The sequence below is a fragment of the Chiroxiphia lanceolata genome, chromosome 1 (genome assembly GCF_009829145.1).
Source record: "Chiroxiphia lanceolata isolate bChiLan1 chromosome 1, bChiLan1.pri, whole genome shotgun sequence".
In the NCBI taxonomy this organism is placed as follows: domain Eukaryota; kingdom Metazoa; phylum Chordata; class Aves; order Passeriformes; family Pipridae; genus Chiroxiphia; species Chiroxiphia lanceolata.
Window position 1 is genome coordinate 135,390,685 of NC_045637.1, and position 23,187 is coordinate 135,413,871.

At 37.0% G+C, this 23,187-nt stretch overlaps 1 protein-coding gene across 1 annotated transcript in view; it reads left to right on the plus strand.

Annotated features, from left to right (window-relative positions):
* The first annotated feature begins 888 nt into the window (after positions 1 to 888).
* LOC116782046 (macrophage mannose receptor 1-like) overlaps positions 889 to 23,187 on the plus strand; it is a 33,321-nt gene continuing 11,022 nt past the window's right edge. The window contains exons 1-20 of the mRNA XM_032678078.1: positions 889 to 999; positions 2,845 to 3,246; positions 4,916 to 5,089; positions 6,354 to 6,512; positions 7,424 to 7,537; positions 7,626 to 7,760; positions 8,684 to 8,866; positions 9,468 to 9,625; positions 10,281 to 10,394; positions 10,618 to 10,733; positions 11,029 to 11,177; positions 13,314 to 13,513; positions 14,935 to 15,062; positions 15,676 to 15,763; positions 17,006 to 17,147; positions 18,184 to 18,219; positions 18,338 to 18,513; positions 19,074 to 19,141; positions 20,747 to 20,847; positions 22,521 to 22,657. Coding sequence (XP_032533969.1) covers positions 942 to 999; positions 2,845 to 3,246; positions 4,916 to 5,089; positions 6,354 to 6,512; positions 7,424 to 7,537; positions 7,626 to 7,760; positions 8,684 to 8,866; positions 9,468 to 9,625; positions 10,281 to 10,394; positions 10,618 to 10,733; positions 11,029 to 11,177; positions 13,314 to 13,513; positions 14,935 to 15,062; positions 15,676 to 15,763; positions 17,006 to 17,147; positions 18,184 to 18,219; positions 18,338 to 18,513; positions 19,074 to 19,141; positions 20,747 to 20,847; positions 22,521 to 22,657 — 2,838 coding nt within the window. The 5' untranslated portion in view covers positions 889 to 941. The remainder of the gene's footprint in view (positions 1,000 to 2,844; positions 3,247 to 4,915; positions 5,090 to 6,353; positions 6,513 to 7,423; positions 7,538 to 7,625; positions 7,761 to 8,683; positions 8,867 to 9,467; positions 9,626 to 10,280; positions 10,395 to 10,617; positions 10,734 to 11,028; positions 11,178 to 13,313; positions 13,514 to 14,934; positions 15,063 to 15,675; positions 15,764 to 17,005; positions 17,148 to 18,183; positions 18,220 to 18,337; positions 18,514 to 19,073; positions 19,142 to 20,746; positions 20,848 to 22,520; positions 22,658 to 23,187) is intronic.

Genomic DNA, 23,187 nt, shown 5'->3' on the forward strand with positions numbered 1-23,187 from the left:
TCATATGACAGATTGGACTTTTGATTTAGAAGCTTTTCTAAACAAAACAAAATATTTCCATGGTAAAAATCTACTGTGATAAAGTTAGGCCTTTACACAGTTATAGGGACCGTCTATAGTGATCAGGAGAGGAGTGCTGTTTCTCTCAGATTTCCACTTACATGACTTGAAACCAAACTGATGAGTGCTTGCTCTGTGACCTGGTTAAGAAGCAATAAGTGGCATTTCCTGAAATTGTGGCTGACTCTTGGTATGACTGTCATGTCGCTTCACAAGAACTGACCTGCTTCACAAGAAAAAAAAGGCATTGTTTTTACGAGGAGCCATTTTACAAGTAGTTTTGGGTGCTGGTCTCCTAGTTGCATTTATGTAGCAATGAAGGTCAGTGTATCAATGGCAAACTCCTGTAGAAGGGCAGAAATTTCAATAACGTCCTGCAGAGTGAATTTCACTTAAATCCTCTAAAATTCAATCCTGTCTCATCTCACACATGAAAATATGAGATCGATATGTTTTCCTGATGGTATTTTTTCTCTGTGTAGTTAAGGTGTAAGACTTAAAAGCTAGAGCTGAATTTCTGTCTTTAGTATCTCACTGTTGATTTGATCCCATGAGCTCCTTAGCTGTCTCTTCAGGAGAGACACTAGGAAAGCAGTGAGATACAATCTTCTGCGTCCCACCTGCTTTCCTAAGGAAGCACTGGTATCCCTCAGCGAGAAGCCATTCTTCCTGGAGGGTAAAATTTGTGCTGTGTGATCTTGTTTTGAAATGTGGCATGTGACACAATGTTTCCTTATTTAGCACTCGGAGCTTTCTACCATCCAGCCTGCAAAGCTGGGGAGGATAAACACTGCCCTTGCTTCGGCAGGACTTTATTGCCAACAACTCTCATCATCCAGATTTTGCTGAAGGGACAAAAAGAAAACAGCATTTTTGCAATTATGTTCTCCAGGTTCTTGCTTGTTCTTTCTCTTGTTCACAATGGTTTGCAGCTCCCTGGTAAGTGCCCCCCGCTTACTTCCTGTGAAGGTGCCCGTGGAAGTGCTTCCAGTCCTCTGGCATTTCTGGGTATCATGGTTCTGGTGCATTGTCTACATGTACATTATTAGTTTGGGGATGGGGAACCTCTTAATGTCAGGCAAAGCCGGCAGGCAAGAGGCAATGGAAGAATCTAATAGAAAAAAAGAAATGGCTAGAGAAGTAGGAAGCAGAGACTCAATTCTTTATGGCTTTATTCATATATAGAGACACTATCACTTCAATAACTTCAGAAGATCAGATATAAGAAAGTAGTTAGATATATTTAAATGCCTATTTTATTTTTTTTTATTATTTATTTATTTAATTCTTTACTTCTGTGTTCTGATTTTTGAGCTGTTGGTGTCTGGGTAATGGTTAGTAAAATCAGGCAAAAAAAATTTCAGGAGTGGTGAAATGCGAAATTATTTGTAGGATATTTAGATGTTCACAGATGATGGCTGTGCAATCCAGAGAGACTTAATGCTTACAAAGAGGATTATTTTCATTCAGTGTTTTGAACAGACTCACTGAATTCACTGTCATTGCTAAAGTGGATGAAATAAATTTTTTGTGAATTAAAATTGGATTAAATTTAGCGAAGTTATTGTGGAATTGCAGTCGTAACACTACTGCTATCCCTTTAGCTGCATTTCTCTTGTAGGTGTAAACAGATGTCTTCTGCAGAATTGAATGTTTAAGGTTAAATTCTTTTACCTTCTAAGTTCTGAGTAAAACCGTTACAGGTTGTGTCATAGTACATGGTATTTTTTTTAATCACACACAGTATCACTACAGGCCAGAATAAGTATTTTCAGTGTACTCTATATTATCAATTAAATTGATTTCAATTTTTTGCTGGCTTTTTAATAAAATGTCTTTAACTTTTAAAATACATTTTAGTTCAATATGATGCCTAGTGATCACAAAATGTACCAGGGACCAAAACTAGTTATGAATCCCACAAGCTTTTGAAGGAAATACTACCAGGTGGGTCACAAAGTACACCCCAAGGCAGCAGAGCAAATTCATAGGCATGGTTCACTACTGCTGCTGATATTCATATCATGACTGAAATAGCTCCGATGCTTCTACTTTACCTTAAAGCTGACACTGTAATCATGATCAGAGAAACTACCTGGAGAGCTAGGGACCCAATTTCTGGTACAGGTGTACCATCTACCTTCCACCAGCCTTTCCACATTGGCAAGCAGTGCCAATCCATTACTCCCCGGTCCTTACTACTTTCTCAGATTGTTATAGGTTTCTCAATGTCATTCCTGGTTTTATATTCAAGGCCCTCTGGCCTTCTCAGGGATTACTGTGGGCTCCTCGGTCTTGTATGGTGGAAAGTAAAGGAAGCTGGATTTGGGAGTGGGGAGACAAATGGCTCAGCAAAGATGGCTGTGTCCCCACTAAGACACCTGTGAGATCTGGCAGGGTGAGGAAAGTTTGTAGAGGTCAGAGGTCTACAAAGCCATGCATCTGAGGACAGGTGGGAACAGGTTAATGGTAATAGCAGGGTGGTTGAGGGAGTTCTCACGACTGAGAAAAATCAATCCAACAAGCTGTGCTTCTGCTGCTGCTGCTGCTGCCCACCACTAATCCACAGTACAGTGACATACAATCATGACACACATATTCTATTGTCTACTTTATTAGTTTTCAATCAGCAGAATTGATGTTGCACTGGACTCTGTTGAAAAACATCATGTTTTTATCTAATGAATGCAATGACTTCCTGTTCATGTGAATGGGAAACAGAATCATATCTGCTATATGTATATTCTATACTAACCATTTACTATGTATTGTTTTGTTTTACAGACACTGAAACATTTTTAATATATAATAAAGTCAACAAGCTCTGTCTTCAGGCATCTGTTGCACAGTCAGTTAGAACTGCCACTTGCCATCAAGACAATGAATCACAAAAGTTCAGGTGGATCACAGATCATCAGCTTATGAGTGTGAAACTGAAATTTTGCCTGGGGGTACCATTGAAGAAAGATCAGGCTATGGTCACTCTGTATCCATGTAATCAAACAAGTGAGCTCCAGTGGTGGGAATGTAGAAATGAAAGCCTCCTTGCAATCCAAGGAGAAGATTTGTTTTTCAGTCCTGGCAATGAAGAATATGATAACATTTTGTTAAAGAAGGGGCTGAGTGCAAAGAGTCAGTGGAAAATCTATGGGGCCATGGATGTTTTATGTTCCCAGGGATATGAAGGTACAGAAAATTGATTCTTTCATGCTTTGCATTAATTCCTTTCTGAGAGTTAGAGTGTTTCAGATCTTTTTCTCTGACTATTCTGATTCCTTCAGTGACCACCAGAGTTTTAGAAAATCAGTATACTGAAGGACTGAACCTTGAATTTAATGTCATATTCATGTCCAAGTGTGTATTATATACACACATTACTTTAGTCTGTGTATTACAGTACATTAGTATTTCAAGTATTTTAAGTATTAATGCAAAAAATCAACTCTAAAAGAAAACCCTTAAGACTCAATCTGTGAGTTTTAGAAGGCAGCATTCCTTTTTATTACAATGTTGGCTGGATGAGAATCTAATTTCTTCAAAAGTGTGCATGCCTGAGTTACAAAAGCCTCTTACTTTTATTTAGTTACCTAATTAACAATTCAAAGCATTACATAATACTGTTACACCCACTTCCAAAACTGTCCCTTCCTCAGTACCACCCTCTCCACGTCTCTGACACATGTCCTGAATTTGAGATGGAGGTCTCAAAAAGACCATCTCTTCATCTTTTCTACATCTTCATCATCTCCTTTGACATGGTATCATGCCATCTGGAATGGTTTCAAGGCTTCTGAATGCTTTGACTGGCTATCTGGTGTTATGTCTCTTTGTCAGTATATTTTCACAGCTAAAAAACCCTTTACCTCATTCTGTTGAGACCTTAAAAAAGAATGATAAACAGCATATAGGAATTTTGTACAAATTTTGTACAATTTTGTACAAGCTATACTAGAAACTTATATAATATAGGTTTTATGGCTACAGTATTATATGTACTCTCCATATATTCTATAAATATATATTATATATTAGTATTTATGTATATGCATACTTATACTGTGTATAAGTGTTCTCTAAAGTCACTATTGCTCAGCATACTGTGTCATTACATTATTAACAGAGTCTATAAACACTGATAAGTTTCTTATACAGATACATGGATGTGAAATTACATCCTCGTGAAAGAAGCACAATATGGGTGAGCTGAGAAAGGCCTGGAAGTACCGATGGAGGTGGAGAAAGTGTTGGTTTTGTGACTCAGCAGATGAGGATGCTCATGGAATAATTATAAGCACCAATACAATTACCCTTCGTAATCAGCTGAAGTCTGATTGTTCTGTATGGCTTTCCCACATCCAGAATGAATGTTTAAAAAACCATCCCGCAGGATATTTGAAATCTGAACTCTGAACCTTGCATGTGGGAGCTGCTTCACTGTATGTGAGACACCTAAATAGTCACTGGAATAAAACCAAAGATAGATATTGTAACCTATGTTTACTTTTTTCCATGAATCAGGACTTATAAATATTAGTTCCTTCTCTTGCACATGTAATATAAATCTTAACATTGTTTGAAGTAGAATTATTTTAAAGTGGAGCTCTGGAGCCTTATTAAGATTGTAAAAGCATCTTGGACCTCAAATATTACTTTACATCAGAATAACACTGCTCTAAAACATATGTCATCAGCTTAAGTCTGGAAAAGTGTTGAAATGAATTTTTTTATAGTTATGGGAAAGGAACCATGGAAAGAACTTTGAGACACAATTCAACCATTAGCTTAGGCTTTACTTTATTGACTCTTCACATTTATTTGCTGTTTTTAATTTAAAGTTATAATTTTGTTTTCTCAGAGACCTTTACACTGCTGGGAAATGCTTTTGGGGCGCCCTGTGTGTTCCCTTTCATGTACCAGGAGCAGTGGTATGCGGAGTGCACGGCCGCTGGCCGGACAGACGGCTGGCTCTGGTGTGCAACCACTGCTGATTATGACACGGACCAGCGATATGGATTCTGCCCATCAAAAGGTAAGATACCTCTTCCCACATGGTTCCCCTCTGTATTGGCAAACCAGCACTAGCTGAATATGGCTACCTTTATAATAACTTACAGCTTACAAAGATTTTTTTTTTTTAATATTGATGTATTGCTGCACCCTGCAGATCCCTATGCAAGGAAATATCGTTTTACATAAAGATGTGGAAAAAAATGTGATTGCAGAGTAAAACAGCATGCAGTTCCCACTAATTGTGGGGGTGTTGCTGAGCAACACAATAATTTTGAGACCCTCACTGTGTCCCAGCCGCGATGTGTGCTGTCACCATTGTACAACCCTTCTCTGAAGGACTCCCATTGTGATGGATGTGGGCACAAAAATGAGCACTGTAGAAAAATTAATGATGAAGTTAATGTTTTGATCTGCGTGAATTTCATGTGAATTTTTTTTTTTGGCTAAAGTGAAATGTGTCCTTTTATCCATGCTGTTAAACCCTATTCATATTGCCTGGGAAGTACTCTTTCCACCCTTTTTGACATCTGCCTGGTGTTTCTTTGCAACTTCAATCACTTTCTTCCAATTCTATGATCACTTCCCTCTCCATCTCCCTTTATGGCCTTATTCTTGGCAGGGGAGCTTTGCATTCACAATGATGAAGTCTCCACCTGACACATCTCTTATTTCCCTTGTATTCCTCCCCATTACTCCTGTTACACGTTATGTCTTTTATTATTAGAATGCCCCTTTACTCCAATTGATACAAAATGGTCTTTTGGTGTGGTACAAATCCTTAGTCAAATATGCTTTCCAGGTTGCTGCAAGGACATCATTGTTGTGTGACAGACATAACCAGAAGCTCTTCACAAGGGGATGTGATTTATCTAATAACTGTTTTGATGCTAAATTCAGGTCTAGAGCTGGTTCTTATGGCTCTCAGTGGGAACTGCTGTCCAGAAAGAGAAGAAGAGGTTGCACGTCTTTTTAAAATTTTCATGTAGGATTTCTGCCACAGCACTACCTACAATATATTTCCTATGCAATCACTTCCCTTGTGGTAGTTCCTGAATTATGTATCTTCATGGAACAGGAGGCAGTATAGACCAGCTTTACTGGCCTATACTGTCAGTTTACTGGCCTTAATTTTGTCCTTCCCCATCTGCTCGTAACATTTTCAGTGCTCTTGAAAGAACCGACCAGGTCACGCTTAAGGAGAATGCCATGCAGAATGAGAACCTGCAACTCATTTTTCTGTTGCCAAGTTACTACCACACCCAATGTAATTATTTTCTCCACAGATAAAGACAGCACCTGGACTACAGACCTGTTAACAAATGTCCACTACCAAATAAACTCCGACTCGGCTCTCACATGGCACCAAGCCAGGAGGAGCTGTCAGCAGCAAAATGCAGAACTATTGAGTATCACAGACATTCATGAACAAACATACCTTAAGGGTAAGGCAGTAAAGAAAGCCCTGAGTTAGATTTAGGATCTGTTCAGTAGATCATAACAGCTAAGCATTATTTAGTATGATTTTGGCCGTTGTCTTTGGACCTAAATATGTCTGGGCAAAAAACCAAAATCTTTTAGAATTTGCAAGTTCACATCAAAATTGCTGCTAAGTGTATGAAGAATTCAAAGCCAGCGTCCTTCAAGTGTAACAGTTTGACTTCTTGTTTAAAAATGTTATCTTATATTAAAACTTCACTAAATTTTTTTTTGATGGGGGGAAAGGAATCTGAAAAGTAAATTAAAATTTCACTTTTTGTCAAAAAGAAAGTTTTAAAAGAAATGAAAATGAAAAAAGATATATCTTTATGACAAAAGAAATATGTTTTTTGTATAAAATGCAGTTTAACTGCTGTTTTTTTAACTGACTTGTTAAAGAAAAATATCAGTTATTCATAGATTCTAAATTGCAGCTTCACCTATCCATGTATTGCTGAAGGAATAGTATGGAAGAAACAATCTATTGTTATTTTTGAGGATGAATTTAACTTCTAAGACATTTTTTATTATTTTTTTTACTTACACAGTACCAATATTTCTACTTAAATAAATGTTGTACTTAAATAAATGTGTAGCATTTAGCCTATTCTACAGAAATAATTTCATTTTGGATATTCTCTGTGCATATCATCTGGTCTCATTTAACATTAGTGAGAGAATAAGAGAAGGGGATTCTGTTTGTTTATTTTTTACAGTACTCAAAGCTTTGGCATTTTTCGATTTATCAAGTATTTCAGTATCTGCAAATCTGTAGTTAGATATTTAATAACTACAAGTCTTCCGAGAGACATTATTAGTGACTATTACTAATACGAAAGTGTTTTATAAGTTAATGTATCTTCCTTTTGTTACTTAGAATTAACTGAAGGTACAGATTCTGCACTGTGGATTGGACTCAACAGACTGGACTTGAGGAGTGGATGGGAGTGGGTTGGAAGCAGCCCTTTCCAGTACTTAAACTGGGCTCCAGGTATATATGACTTTGATTTTGTACTTCCAAAGAGAAAATTTGCCTTTCAGAAAAGTTCACTTTTTCTTTTTCCTATATTTTCCCAAAGGAAGCCCCTCTCCAGAATCTGGAAAAATTTGTGTGGTTTTGAATCCTGAAACAAAATCTAAATGGCAAAATTGGGAATGTGATCAGAAACTTGGTTACATTTGTAAAAAAAAGAACTTTACCTTGGTTCCTTCAGGTATGTTGATATATGTTGATAATTAGAGTCGAAGTTGTTATCTGAATCACTTGGTATTCATATTAACAATGAGCAGGAGAATTTTGTTAGAAATAGAAGCTATTTCTTGTTTATCTGGTTTACTTTTTACAACCATTGTACCCTTTGTAGTCTGATCTCCAGTCCCACAGCACACAGAATGTCCAGCTAGTCCCTTCTGTCTACGTTTCGATGTTCAGGTCTCCCCCTTGAATACATACACTGCTGACCATCAAAGGGGAGAACAAAACAAAAATTATTTTTCAGAAGAGGGACAATAGTAAAAATCAGCAAAAGGAAGAAAGATGGAGAACTTACAGTGTGGCTCTAAGTCCTTCTCCATGATTTGTTGTCAACCAGCTTAGCAAGTTCACAGGTCTCTGCAGAAGTGATGGAAGATCGACACCAATGAAGATCAATACATTGAAATGAGAAAAGATATTTTAAGTGTATAAAGATTTCCCTGTTGGTGTGACCCCTTGTGTGCACCTTGCTATAAATCTGTCTCGATGACTCTTACTCTATCAATATACTTAATCCTTCAAAAATTCATAAACCTTCTATGTTAAGTGCAGGTAATGTCTGATTTTTCTGACAAATACTAAGTAATACAGAAGGTGGTGAAACTAATAGATTAGTGTATTTGTTATAGACATTTGACTGACCTTAGAAATTGTATTAAATACTATTTGTATTAAAAATCTTTCATTTTCCAAGTTAAAATTGCCATATTCATAACTGCATTTATGTTTAATATGTTTTGTGTCTATCATTTCCTTATAATGAGAATTTTTTTAAAAAATTCTTAGTTTAGAACTTTTGCACAGATTAAGTGAAAATATTTTCAGTGTCATGTCCCTTGCATGGCAATTGAACTCCTCTAAAACCCCAATATTTTTTCCTAGGTGACATTGGGCCTGTTACTTGCCCAGGTGGGTGGGTGCCATATGTAGATCACTGTTACAAGATCTTCAGGGAGAGCAAAGGATGGGAAGCAGCTTTGACCTCTTGTCAGAAGCAAGGGAGTCACCTGGCCAGCATCCGAAACCTTGAGGAGCACAGCTTTGTGGTGTCTCGGCTTGGGTACAGTGAGTGTTTCCAGGGTGTCTTTTGCCTTTTTCTGCATGTATGGAACACCAGACAGATTAATTGAGATTTCCAGCTGAGTTTTGGATGTTGTCAAAACTCTGATTTTACTTATTGCTTAAATAATTGAGTTAGGGCTGGGAGGCTGTGCTTAGGGTCTTTCTCTCCTTTTTTCATTTTGTTGAAAGAAGCTTAAAACATTCACACTTCATATAACATAGAAGCAGTATTTTAAAGTCTGACCAGTGCAACAGAACCAAAAAAGTAACTACTATTCACACAGTTCTATCATACCACTATGGTGTATTAACATTAGGCTGGTAATTTACTCCCACTGCTATGAGGAAGAGGAGCCAGATTTTTTCATCTAGTGCAGGGATTTCTTTACAACCTAATTTTCCAAAGCATACTGTCTTAATTTTAATATCCATGTCAAAATATTAGTTTATAAAATGATCATAGAACACACTAAATAATTTTCTGCTTCATAAATTTACGAAAGGAATTATATGTCCAAAGCTTAATGGTGCTGTGAAAGGGTTGCAGTGGCATAAGGGGTTCTCTTTCCAAGGTCTTATCTAGTTCTCTGTTTCCGCTGTTTAGAGCCAACAGACAAGCTATGGATTGGGCTGAACGACCTTAAGGTTCAAATGTATTTTGAATGGACTGATGGTACCCCAGTGACATACACAAAATGGCACCTGGGAGAGCCATCCACCACAAACAACAGGCCAGAAGATTGTGTACTGATCAAAGGCCAGGTGACGTTACCTAATACATATTTTATCTCCACATTTAAACTAAAATCTTAATAAAAGACTAAAGTGCTCTTACTATTTCAGAAAAGAGCTAAGACTGGAAAAAGGGATGGAGGGGAAAAAGGATGAGATTAAATATGACCTTTCAAAAAAAAAAAAAAAGCAAGCATTATTGAGTCATTGGTGAAATTTTCTCTTTAAGTACATCTGAAAGTCAAAAATTAAATTATTAGGGCTATAAGACAGGTCTCTGAAGGTAATTAGAGCACATTCTCTCATTTTCCTCTGGTGATAATGGTGGCATGTGGGGATCCATGATTCCTGCTGGCTCCTCTGTGCCTGCTCACTTGCTGTCTCATGGCACAACTGTTTGTGCAGGGCCCTGCAGAAGAGGGGACAAATTTTATGCACCCTCCTCCCTTCCTATCAACATGAACTGTGGCTGTACTGCTATAGCCCAGTCTATATTTTGCTGAATATGAACAGATTTGGTTTTGTTATCATCCAGGGAAATTGGATAAGGAAAAAAACCACTTCTGTTTACAAAATGAGAAGAGAAAGAAAATTAATAGTTTGAATTATAAAGAAACACATTATTCATCTTCTTTAAATTACTCATCTTTATGTCCTTCTTATTGCAAAATTTTTCCTGCTGCAGGATGGCTATTGGGCAGACTTTGCCTGTGAGAAGAAAGCTGGCTACATTTGTAAAAGAAAGGCTATATCAAAAACAGCTAATGAAAAGGAAATTACTGATGCAGGTTGCAAAAAGGTAAGTATATGAGGATGGAGCATCAGTTTCTCAGATAGAATAAGCACCTTATCTTGAATCACCTAGAATTGTTTGAATTGTGTATATTATTTCACTGCAAAAAGTATCTAAGTCATAATATTCAGGATTATTAGGCTTAATTCATTTTAAATAATGATACACAATAATACACGATATCACGATTATCTAAAATTTGAATGGAAATCCTAAAATCTTGTTACAGGGCTGGAGCAGGTATGGGACCTACTGTTATTTTATTGGACATGTTTCAGCAACATTTTCAGAAGCAAACACCACTTGTGAAGGAGAAGAAGGTTATTTGGCCACAGTTGAAAGTAGGTATGATAATGACTTTTCCTTGACTTTTAAACAGGCAAAGGTTGTATCATATGAAATATTCAAAAGCTAACACAACGTCAAACAGCAGATTATCTAAGTAAGAGATGAGGTCTCTCTAGTTGAACAACAAAAAAGTCTTGCTTTTCTTTTTTGTTTGTATGGAATCAGAATCCTATCATAAGATCTCCCACAGTCTGAAGCAAGGAAAAGGAGAAAAGAATTCATCATCATGTTAGGCGAGTAGGATTTGGATAAATTACTGTTTTCACTTGTGTCTTTATGATCCCTTTTACAGGTATGAGCAAGCCTATCTGACTAGTCTTGTTGGGCTGAGGCCTGAGAAATATTTCTGGCTTGGCCTCTCTGATGTCGAGAACCAAGGTACTTTCAGGTGGGCCGATGGTGAAGCGGCCTCCTTCACGCATTGGGATGCAGGAATGCCTGGTAGGTGCTGGGATGGTGGATTGTAGCTGCTCTCTGCAGTGGTGTCCCTGTACGGGTTTGCATTGGCAATGTCCTCTGAATTTTATGCTTTAAACTTTCAGTATCTTTTACAATATCTGACAGTTCTCAAATTCCATCTTTTAAATTCAAAGGGAAAAAATTGAACTGCAGTTTTATATTAGGACATCTGATGTATTTACCCATAAGATTAATCTTTTGGCCTATCTTCACAGGGATATAACAGGAGTTAAAAACAGGTCCTGAGACTATTCTACTCTCATTCCTCTAATGGAAAAGTTAACCTGGGAGAAGAATCTGAAAAAGAGCAACTGTAATAAAGAATTTAAGTTGAGAATTACAAATTCATAGTAACAGAAATCATTGTACCATTATTATTTTTATTTGTGATACAAAGAAAACTATATTCATGGGTTCATACTGTGCAGAAACACAGAAAACAAGATTTCACAATGCCATAGGGGAATCTGCTCTCAGTGATCCTTTGTCTGAAAACTTTCTTGAAAACCTTCAATGAGGTTACAAAATATAAAATAAAAATAATAAAAAATTGCAAAATGCATAGACTAATAAAACTTCAGTAAACACCACGAGAAGAAAGCTTGCCAGGCAGTCTGTAGTGCCAGCAGATGATCAGAGTATGAAGAGAGCACTACGAGATCATGTTAAGGAATCTTGCCTGTCTGACCACCCAGGAGCAACTCTGGCAGTCACACTTGCACCACCTAAGCCCAAACTGAGGCCCCTTCACAGCTACACACCCCACACTCACACAGTCAGACCAGGTTTCTGTACTGGCTCAACCCCAGGTTTCCCATAACAGAGTCTCAGCTGTCTCAGTCCTTAAAATAATTTAATAATGGTGCAATAACAAAATGACAGCTGGAGTGGGTGTCTGTGAGAAGGGACCACGAGAAAAGGAAACCCTGGGCTTTTTCACCATTGCAGTCTAAAGGTGTCAAAGTCTGTGGTCCTGGGTTCCTGCTGTGTCTCTTCATGTCTGTTCACCTGGCCAGTGTCCCGTGCCCTTTGCTATGCAAAGGGTTGGAGCCAGATCACGACCTCTTGCCTCGGGCTCCCACCACCCACAGCTCAATCTGTAGCTGTCACTGCAGCTTGCAAACTGAACTACCTGCACTAAATGCATTCCTCAACAGTCAGTCCAGAATAGTAAAGAAAAACACTTTCTGTGGGCTTTCTGTGCTGGAAAATTTCTTTGTGATGGTATGGTTGGAGAGTCTATTTCAAGATGAAAGATCAAGAGAATAGATTATGGAGCAAATAGATGACCTGAAGTCAGGACTAAGCATGGCTGCAAAAGCATCCAGGAGCTGTTAAGATTATGTTAAATGAGCTGCTCATTTTAATGTGTAACTACCTGTTAAAGCTGCCTTGTTAAAGCTGAGGGGTGTAAAAAAGACAAATTTGGTGATAATGTTTAAAACAGTTCCAGAACATTTGAGGAAATACAGACCAGTGAGTCATTAGTAAATTAGCTGAATCTGTAATAAAGAAGATATAGTGGGAAAGATACGTAAAATCTCTTCTGTAAAGAAAGTCATGCTCACAGATCTCCTGGAGCTTCCCACAGGAGCCAAAAGGGAATAAGGGAAATTTAGTCAGAGTGGTCTCTCTGAATTATCAAAAGCCTTTCAGATAATTTGACCTAACACAGAGAAGCTCTTACAAAAATAAAGATTTTGATCAAAAGGCACTGAGTTGAAGGTGGATTTTTTTATAAGGTCTATTTTTTATTGGAAAGAGTGCTCATTAATGACCTGTGTAATGTAAGTAGAAATGAGGTTGTCACTCAAAACCACAGGATTTTACTGTAACCCCCCCACCTTACTTTCTACCCATAGAATTAATTATGCAGGACATTCAAAATAAAAAAAAAGAAAGGCAGGATCCTAAAAGGATCATGGCCTCCTCAAAAAAAAATACTACTCTGCCTGTGTGAAAAATACCTAAAATATAACTTTGCTTTTCAAGTGCTATTATGTGGCAAGAAGTGAATGACTGCTGCTTAAAGATTTTAGCAAAGAATTAAACAATTCACACTTTATAAAATATCCAATGTTTGTTTTGGTTTGTTTTGGTTTGTTTTTTCTCATAAAGGAAGTACTCCAGGATGTGTAGCCATGAGAACTGGAACCGCGGCTGGATTATGGGATGTTCTGGACTGTGAGACAAAGCAAAAATATATCTGCAAGCAGTGGGCAAAGGGTGCAACAATTCCACCTATTCCAACTACTGCTGTGGTGCCCACGTGCCCTGAAGGTTGGATATCAAACAACCACAGAAATTCCTGTTTTAAAGTAAGTGCCTTTGTATTTATAAGAAGAAGGAATTTGAACTCCTTAGTTTGGAGAAAAAAATAAGTAAGAAAGAAAGAAAAATTAACTGACATCTTTGTTTTGCAACCTCTGAAGTTGGAACATAGCAAAACCCAAATCCCCAAAGATTCTTCTCAGGGAAGTATCCATAAGATGAGAGAAACTTATGAAGAAAGATGAAATTGAAGGGACTGGACACAAGGGAAGGGAGAAGGGCACAGGAAAGAAAATGAGGAAGTTTGTGCCCCAGGGGTCGAATGAACTGGAGCAGGAAATGGAAGAAAAGGAATATAAATATCAAGGCCCCAGAAAGGCACAAAGAGAAAAACAAAAAGAAAAACAAGGGACATTTTCAGATTAAAATTATTGAAAAAACAATGTTAAAATTCTGTATTAAATAGCAGAATCAGCAAAACTTGTCTGTTGGTGTTGCTCTTTATATCTGTTGTGGTCACTAGGTTGTACAAAGATCCAGTATTTGTCTGAGATCTGTGAGAATTTGGGGACTGAAGCAGAGAAACAGTGAGGTATATTCTCCATCAGCACAATGCCTAAGGCTGGACCTTGCTAAAATAAGCACATTACCCCACGAAATAAACCATAAGAAGTCACATGAAAGGTTAATTAAACCTGTGTTTATGAAGGGCATTTATTTGAGAGTTTCTGATGCAAAGCTACAGATAACTTGGTTTTGAAGTACACTCAGTTGCGTCTGAGCAGGCACAAAAAAAGAGTTTGAACAAGAAATGAGGGTAATTTGCAAACACTGATTTGGGATCATGCAGAATTGAAATGTGCTAACTTAGTGTGAAATGTTAATATTTCTTATCATTTTATTGAATTAATGATTTCTCCTTTTGTTATTTTTTTCTTTTTTTTTTTTCAAATTCAGCTGAAATGCTATTTACTTTTGCTCCTGTATCCTCAAATCATAATTTTAACTTTGGTCAAAGTCATGCTTTTTCTCTCTTAAATTAGTTAGACATCATACTGCAAATGTAAAGTGAGAGATGCAAATTACTGTGAGGTACTTCTTTTGCCTATATCTTCCGACTCCTCTCAGGCCATCTTGCCTCTCCATCACAACCCTTTCCTTTCATCTATAAGGTCACATGGGCCCTCCTCCAGATAAAACAAATTAAAGAGAATTGTATTCCGTTCTAGCAATTCTTTCCCTTTTTTTTTTTTTTTGGTCAGCACTACACTAACTAGGTAGGCAACTCTAGTGCAAAAATTTTATGAACAGAGTAGGTAATGACAGTTCTCTTACGGACTTTCACTTGGCTTGTGCGAAATCTCATTTATGGGTGAGCAAGACTATGAGTCTTTATTTTATTATTATAGCACATGTATGATACATTTTACAGTATTTTTACAGTGTTTTTACAGTAATTTCTCCATAGTGTTTTCACAGATCACATACTAATAAGAAATCATGGTTTGAAGCTCGAGTTTTTTGCAGACAAATAGGAGGAGATCTGGTCAGCATTAACAGTAAAGAGGAGATACCGTTACTAATAAAAGCAATAAGGTGAGTATTTGCTGTATATTTATCTTACCAGATTTAAAAGACTTCTCATATAAACTATTATGAATGATCTTAGATGATTTCTGAAACATATGGATTCCTCAAAAGCCAAAAAACCTCAGATATTTTGAAATGTATCTACTCTTTAGTGTTTTTATCCTTTCCATGAAAAAAAAAATGTTGCTTGTATCTAGAAAAATTTAAAACATCCATCAGTATCATGATTACTAGATAGAATTTAGAAACACATGAAATTGTTGGTATTTTTAGTATGGTAGAAAACATGACCAGTATATCTAGTGTTGACCTACCTTGAAGTAGTCAATGCTGAGACCATGTTCTGAATTTGTGAAGGCCTTCTCTAAGTAAACAGAACATTAGGGAAATACAGGATCAATACTAATATTAAGTCTGATAACTGAGCCATTGCCACTGAACCACAGAAGTATTACATATTTCTATGAAGAACATATGTATGCCCTTCACCAAAGGTAATAGGGTAATAATTGCAACTTTACTGCTTTTACAATGTGCTCTAGAAAGTTCAGTTATGTATTTCTGGATGGGTTTTTTGTGTTGGTGCTTGTACACTACTCTGCCCTGTAATTTCTCTTAGTGCCTCTCGCTGTAGTTTTGAAACTGTTTGGCTCGGTATATTTTCTTTGAATCCAGATGAAGGATTTGCCTGGAGTGATGGCTCTCCAGTGAGTATTTTGATTTTCCATCATATTTGTTTGCTTAAGATAATTTGGAATTTGTACATGTACTTTTTGGGCTTTTGCTGTTGTCCTCATCAAAGAAAACACCAGTCCTGCAAACATTCACATGGCTGTTAGCCTATATCGCCATGACTAATATCGCAGCAAAACATTTTAATACATGGTAATTATCTGTATCTCATCAGAATCTGTGGCTTTCTGTGCAGCACTCCAACATATTTTCTCTTCTGAGAAGATAATATGAACACAAAATGTCAGAGCATACAAATTCATTATGCTGGATCTTGTATCCTGTCTCTGGCAGTGGCCATAAACATCTTAAGAACTAATCAAACAGCAAGTGTGTTTTCCAGTATTATCCTGCATCGTCCAGTAAGTGAAAGCTCAAGGTCTTTCAGGACTGGAGCTCAGATCTGTAATCTTAATATATTTATTTCCTTTAATTTATCCAGGCATCTCATAAGCCCATGCAGACATCCACAGCTGTGGAAAATATTCCTGCAGTATTTCACTCTTTATTATGCTCTCTCTATTCCTACTCTCTATTTGCCTATTTTATTTTTAACAAAAGCAAGGAATTTCCTCTTATCCTGTTCACATTATTTTCCATAAAAGTTTCAAGATGCAACCTTATCACAAATTTCTTGAAAATCCCACGTAGGTTGTACCAAATGGGTCTCCCTTCCCATTTGGATGTTAATTTCTTCAGAGGTAATTCCACCAGGTTTGTAGGACCTGACTTCCCTCCCAAAAGTCACACTCCCATCTTCATTAGCCACAGGAAAGGGAAGAAGTGAATGTTGAATTGATGATGCATGATGTGGTCACTGTCACCAGACAGCTGCTGGACAATGTGTTTTTCAACCAGGTCACAACTGATGAAGTGAAAACTACTCATGCTACGATTAGCATGAGTGGCATGGGGGTAAAGTTCATACTATATGAAATTCAGTAGAAACAGTCCGTTTGCCTGTTTCTATTCTCTCTGTGTCTAGGGCTCAAGGCACAAACAAGAGAAAAAGCCCACTATGCCAAGACAGCCTGATCTTCTGATTGCTGGTATTATTGCCCCACTGTAAAATTCTTATACCTATTGCTTTTCCCACATTTCCACCTCTAGCTAAAACCATAACCTTTCAGATAAAATCAGTTTGTTTCTGTTTGCCAATGAAGAATACAACTACATGAAACAAATGGAAAGAGTAACAAAGCTGATTTCTTCTATAGGTTAGGTACACAAACTGGGATGATAGCTCAAGAAATTCAGGAGAACAGAAGTTCTGCGGCTCACTTCGTTTTCCGTCTTCTAAGCAATGGTCTCTTTCGGTCTGTGAAGTACAGCTTGACTGGTTTTGTCAAATAAAACAAGGTAGATTTCTTCTTCTCGTTAGGCAAGAAGCTTAAAAAACTTTAATAAGCAATTATTTCTAAGTTGCTGGAGCAAGACACAAAATTTTGAAGAATTGTTTTATGCAAATGGGGAGCATTTTTCCATGATAGATGATAAGAATAAACAGATTTATTTTTTGACATAAATTAGGGTGTATAAATTATCCATATGTTTGCAGGGGTTTAATAGATGCAAAGTTTTTGAATATTAAGAAGCATTTGCTTTTATTTTTGTAATGTAGGAGGTAAGGAGTTGTAAAGAGTTGCACTGTATTCCTTACAATACTGCTTTTTATACCAACATCAGTAAAGCTAAAAACCGAATACAATATCTTTGTACACCAAGATTTAGTGGTGCTCCAAGTCGTCTTTTCGCGTTCTTGAGGATTCAGTTGCTTTTGGAAATACAACAGCACAAAACAATGTCATTTCTTTTTCTATCACAACCAGAAATAACTCGCAATACGTATACACCCCTCCCCATCCATATATACATATATGTAAACAAATAAACATATGTATAGAGAGAGTCATATTTCCTTTTGCTTATGAATATTTGGCACTGGAGAATTTTTTGATAGAGCTAAAGTAAATCTAGTGGAATTTATCTCCTTCTTAATAAAAATACCCCTCTGGTGAATTATGGAATGTCTACTGATTGATCAGTAAAGGAGCTGTACCTTAAAGTTTAAAGTGTTTCAGATAGATCTACTCTTACTTACAGACTGGAAGAGCAATTTTTCCTTGCCTTGCTCTGCTCAGGAATGTGATTCAGTCAAGGCTATGACTTCATTGATGTGAAGCACAGTTTATGATACAAAGTTAAAAGTAGATGACCATGCATATTGCATAATATGCAGCTGAAATGTGTGGCTAAGCCTGCTTTCTAGTCAGTGGTAAAGGAGTGGAGAATCCTGCTCTTTTCCTCACTCTTCTCCTTGAAGTCAGTAACAAGATACATCATAAAACACGCACAATAGAGATGTGCCACACCTTCTATTCTCTTCTTTTTGCAGGAGTGCCATTAAAATCTGAACCAATTGACACATACGGTAGGTCTTTGTGTACATTTATCTTATTATTAATTTTTTTTTCCTAAAATTGTTATTCTAAACTAAGCTTTTGTGTTCTACAGATACAGAATTTAAAGGTACATTATTTATCTTCCAGCATACAAAACCACTGCAGATGGATGGGTCATATATGAAGATAAGCTCTACTATATCAGCAAAGAACAGGTCTCCATGGAAAAAGCCCAAGAGTTTTGCAGGATGAATTCTGCAGACCTAGCTGTTGTTAATAGTAACAGTGAGAGAAGGTTCTTAAAGAGAGCATTACAAGAAAATGTAAGAATCATTATAAACAGTCTAAAGTAGAAATGCTTGTGACAATCTGTCTCAGAAATAGAGCCATCAGCATTTTCACTAGTGAAATCTCCCAAAATGCACCCTTTGATCCCATGGGATTTGGTCCCTCCTGCTCTATGCTGTCTGTGCTGAGGCAGTGAGGCAGGCTGTTGGGAAGAGCAATGTGGGAAGGTACAAGCTGTGCTGTCTTGGGAAGCAGCTGGTGTGAGAGGGAGAACTGAGGTCAATTTTAGGCAGTGCTGCAGCCTTGGAGAGATAATGAAAGCAGAATATCAGTTTCTGACTCAGGATCTGCTTCTTTCCTACCCTATCCTAAGAGCCCTCATTGCTGCAGGTCTCAGCTCTGATGCCCCAGATAAAAACCTGACTTCTGTGTCTGAGCATATAAATACATTGCTGTGCTGAACTGCAAGCGTGTGCTTTATTGCTGTCAACTTCAGTGATTGCTCTGTGAGCCCAATCAAGGGTGTACCCATTTCTGCTTGTTTTACTTCAAAGTTGTTTTTTTTTTAAATTATAATAGTATATTTCTACTTTAGGAGCCATATTGGAGCAAGTCAAGCGCATACTTCATTGGTCTAAAAGTAAGCCTTGATAAAAAGTTTAGGTAAGTTAAGATGATCAGTGCAGCTTTTAACATGTAGAAAGAAATACAATATTTTATGTAGCTGGAGGTACTGAATATGTTATTTTCCAGGCCTGAAGGCAGTTCCACATACTTTGTACAAAGCAAAATGGAATAGTCCTAGGATATTCTGAAGTCTAATAGTTTTCACCAAAAATAAATAGGAAAAGAACCTTTTTTTCTTGAGTAAGCACTTACTCAAAGAAAGGCTTGGCTCTCTACTCTCCATAGATTCTTAATTTTCTTTCAAAGATTTATCCCATAAATTGGAGTGATACTGCACTATGCTGAATTTTATACCTCTAAACATGCACACTTAAAACATTCTCTCTGTTATAGGGCCTAGCTTCCTTATGCTTTTTATCTATATGTCATAGCTTCAGAGAGGTCCTTCAGAGTTAGGAAAATATGGACAATGAGTACAAAAACTGCTTTCTGACAGAGATGGCTAAGGTAGTCTCTGCAAAATCCTGTTCCAGGAGAAAAGTCAGCAGAAGTTTACACTACAGAAACATTATCAAGTATTCTGAAAAAAACTGCATACAAATAAACTCAAAACTAAAGTAAAAGATACTGAAGAGCAGGATACACTGCATATCTTCCCATCTGCTAGTTAGGACACATCTGGGAGGTGAAAAAACATGCTTCTGATGTTGACCTGAAACAGTTTAGAGGAGATCTGAATTTAACCTTTCTATTTTAATACCACTGTTGAATGTCTGTAAATCACTAACAGAGTGTTAGTATGCAAAAGAGGAGTGGGGAGAGATAAGTTGATAGTGACTGGGTCAGTACATGATTCTAACCTGATTTAGGAGACAAATTAGGGAGATGTGGCGTTCCTTGGGTTCAGTGAGCACCTCCTTCATTTAGAACAAGTGTATCATCAGCAGCAAGAGGTAGATGAGGGAGCTGAATTTGTTTCCCACTTCAGGCTTACTGACCTAAATTCTGAAATATTGATTAAAATGCAATGCCAACCTCTCCTTCCTTCAATAGCAATATACTAAAGTACAAAGCATGTAAACATAAAGGAAAACATGTCAGTTTTGGTACTTCAGAAATGGTGGTTTTAAAGCTGACAGAATGTCCACAAGACTCAATAGAAAAATACCTATAAAGGTATTTTTCTTTGGTATTTTTCTTTGGGGTAAAATCCACAGAAAAGTTTTTTCATCCTTGTTTGCATCTATGAAAACATCAGGAATGCTCAGACTGGGAAGCATAATATTAATTAGGGATACAATGAAATAAGTTAAATAAAATTTTAATATTTTTATTTGTATTATGTATTTTGACTAACTGAAAATGGTTTCTCTTATTAAATGACGTCATAGCAATCCTGTCCTTTAACAAAAATGTTCTTGGTGTATTATTTTTCCTATTTTGCAACAAGAAATATTTTGCAGAAATTGCTTCAAATTAGAATAATCAGATAAAGAGAGGAAAATCTTTAACAGTCCTTCCAGTTTTAGTCAGTTCCCATTAATGCTCATGGATATTCTTATTTTTGAGATGTTAATTAGGAGTATCATCTCACAATTGAAGTGTATTAGTAGATAACTATTTGCATTTATTTTCTTTAAGCTGGATAGATGGGACTCCAGTAACCTATGTGGCCTGGGCTCCTAATGAACCTAACTTTGCAAATAATGAGGAAAATTGTGTGGTAATGTTGTTAGGGCATGGTAAGTAACAAAGCAAAACTATTAGATTTTACTTGTCTCTGCTTCGATTATAACTGATGCTGCCAAACTTCTGCTGTCAACTGTCACACAATCTTTGATAGCTGTTTTCTGTAATTGCTTTCCAGTCACAAATCAACACAACGCAGTAACTGTTTGCAGTCATGGGGACCACCAGTAGTGAAAGAGTCTGTGTCCTTAGCATGGGGAGATTTCTGTATCATGTGTAATTTAATGCAGATGTCTCTCTCTGGATTTATAAGATTGATATTGCACCTTTTTACAGGGCTTTTCACTACTTCTTTCAGTGGAAAGTTGAATGGTCTGTCTTCTTTCCTCTGAACTTAAGAAAACACTTATAACAGCTACAGGAAATAAGAGAGTTGAAAGTAGTCAACTTAAAGGAGTTGAAAGTTGGTGAGGAAATAAACAAATGTATCTAATGACCTAAGACTGTCTTACGTGTTTACAAGTACACTGAAATGTAAATTTCTTGCGAAGCATAGGGCTAAGTTTTCCTCTTGGCTCTATTTCTGCAATGTAACTGAGGCTAATGGGAATTTAGTATCTAAATATTGATCTCTCAATTTATGTTTTATAGAGTTCATTCAGCAATCCCACCTGCAATTCTACCTTTTTATGAAGACAGAAAGAACAAGATTCACTTTTCTAAACAGAGACATACGGTCTGATTGAGATGCATCCCTCCTTCTTTAGTTGTTGGTCGAGAAAGGGACCAACAAGCTCAGCATTCCTGGGCTTGTCTCAGACGATGCTGGAAATTTCCATGTGAGGAACTGAACTGGATGACAAGGGAAGCACTAAGATTGAGTTGGCAGTGTCTGAAGTCTCCCTATGGCCAAGTGGAGATCTCACCTCCACAGTCAGCGCTGCCTGAGGAGCAGTTCAGTTTACTCAAGTGCAGTATTCAGGTGCCTGTGTGTAGGTGATTGCAGCCACCTGCTGCATTCTAGTTAGCCCATCTAACTGTGTGTTTACCACAGAAACAGTGCCATATCTGTCAGCTCTCTACAGGAACTTTGCTTAGCCTCTCAAACAGTGCTAAGCACCTCTGTTTAGACAAATGAATCCTACCCTATCTCTCTGTTGACCATTATAGTAGCTTAGAAATCTCGACAATTGAAGTATTTTAATCTGCAAACCGAATCCCTAGCTAACATGCTATTAACTTGACATGTTGCCCCCCCAGGAGAAGACACATATTTCATAATATATGTTTGAACATCATACTGTGCCCTTAGATTGATCTGGTATTTCCTAAATCATCCATTTCTGATACATTTTCTTTTTAAAGCTGCTTGCTGGTATATTTCCTCTGCTGCATGCAATGTGATGTTGCCATAGCTCAAACATATATATATACACACCCATAAATAGGTATATATACCCATGAATAGGTATAGGCACTGTGGAGAGCCCTGAAAGAGTAGCAGAAGGGTCAGGAAGTTAAAATTAAGTACAAAGAGTGCTATATTACAGCTTGAGCTGTCTCATTTGAAGCTGTCATAGTTGCTTTGTCTTCAGATCAAGCTGCAGCCTGAAATATAAAATAGAGAAATTTTGTTCTTCTTCTTCTAAAAAAAAAAAAAAAAGAGAGAAATTATTGTTACAAATACTGTAACATTTTTATTGTTTATTCAATTTCTTTATTTCAGGCTTGTGGAATGACATAAACTGTGGCTCCTCCAATAAATTTATATGTGAAAAACATAATAGTTCTATTAATTCAACGTTTGCTTCACCACTGCCTCCTGGAGGATGTCCTGAAAGTTGGGTTTTCTTTGGCAACAAGGTGTGTCAACATGTATCTTCAGTAAATTGTGTAAAGGAATGGAACTGAAAAAAAAATCTTGAAATAACCCACATTTTTTTATGATTATAAAATAAATCTGGAGAGTAATTATCTAGTCAGAATGTGTGGCCTGAATGGCTAGACTTTTTTGGAGCTGATTATATACTTTTAATTTTGTGGAGAAATACACTAAAAATAGATGTATGCTAAATAGATTCCAGAGAGCATAGTTTGTGGTGGCTTAAAATACACTGTTACTGCTTTAGAAAACCTCTTCTCTCTTCTTTTATATATTTATGATAGAAATGGAAATTTGTAATGGTCAGTGAGAGTTTCAGGTGGAAAGATTTGGAGAGAATGTATTTGAGCAATCCCTTTGGCTTGTACAGGGTTCACAAAGCTTTGAGTTCAGAAATATGATGCCAAAGTACAATTGTTTTGAGTATAGCTTTTCATTCAGACATGGTCCGGAAGTCCTCATTGCTGTAACTGAAGAATTTGTAACAATTTGAGTTGAAGCTCTGTCTACA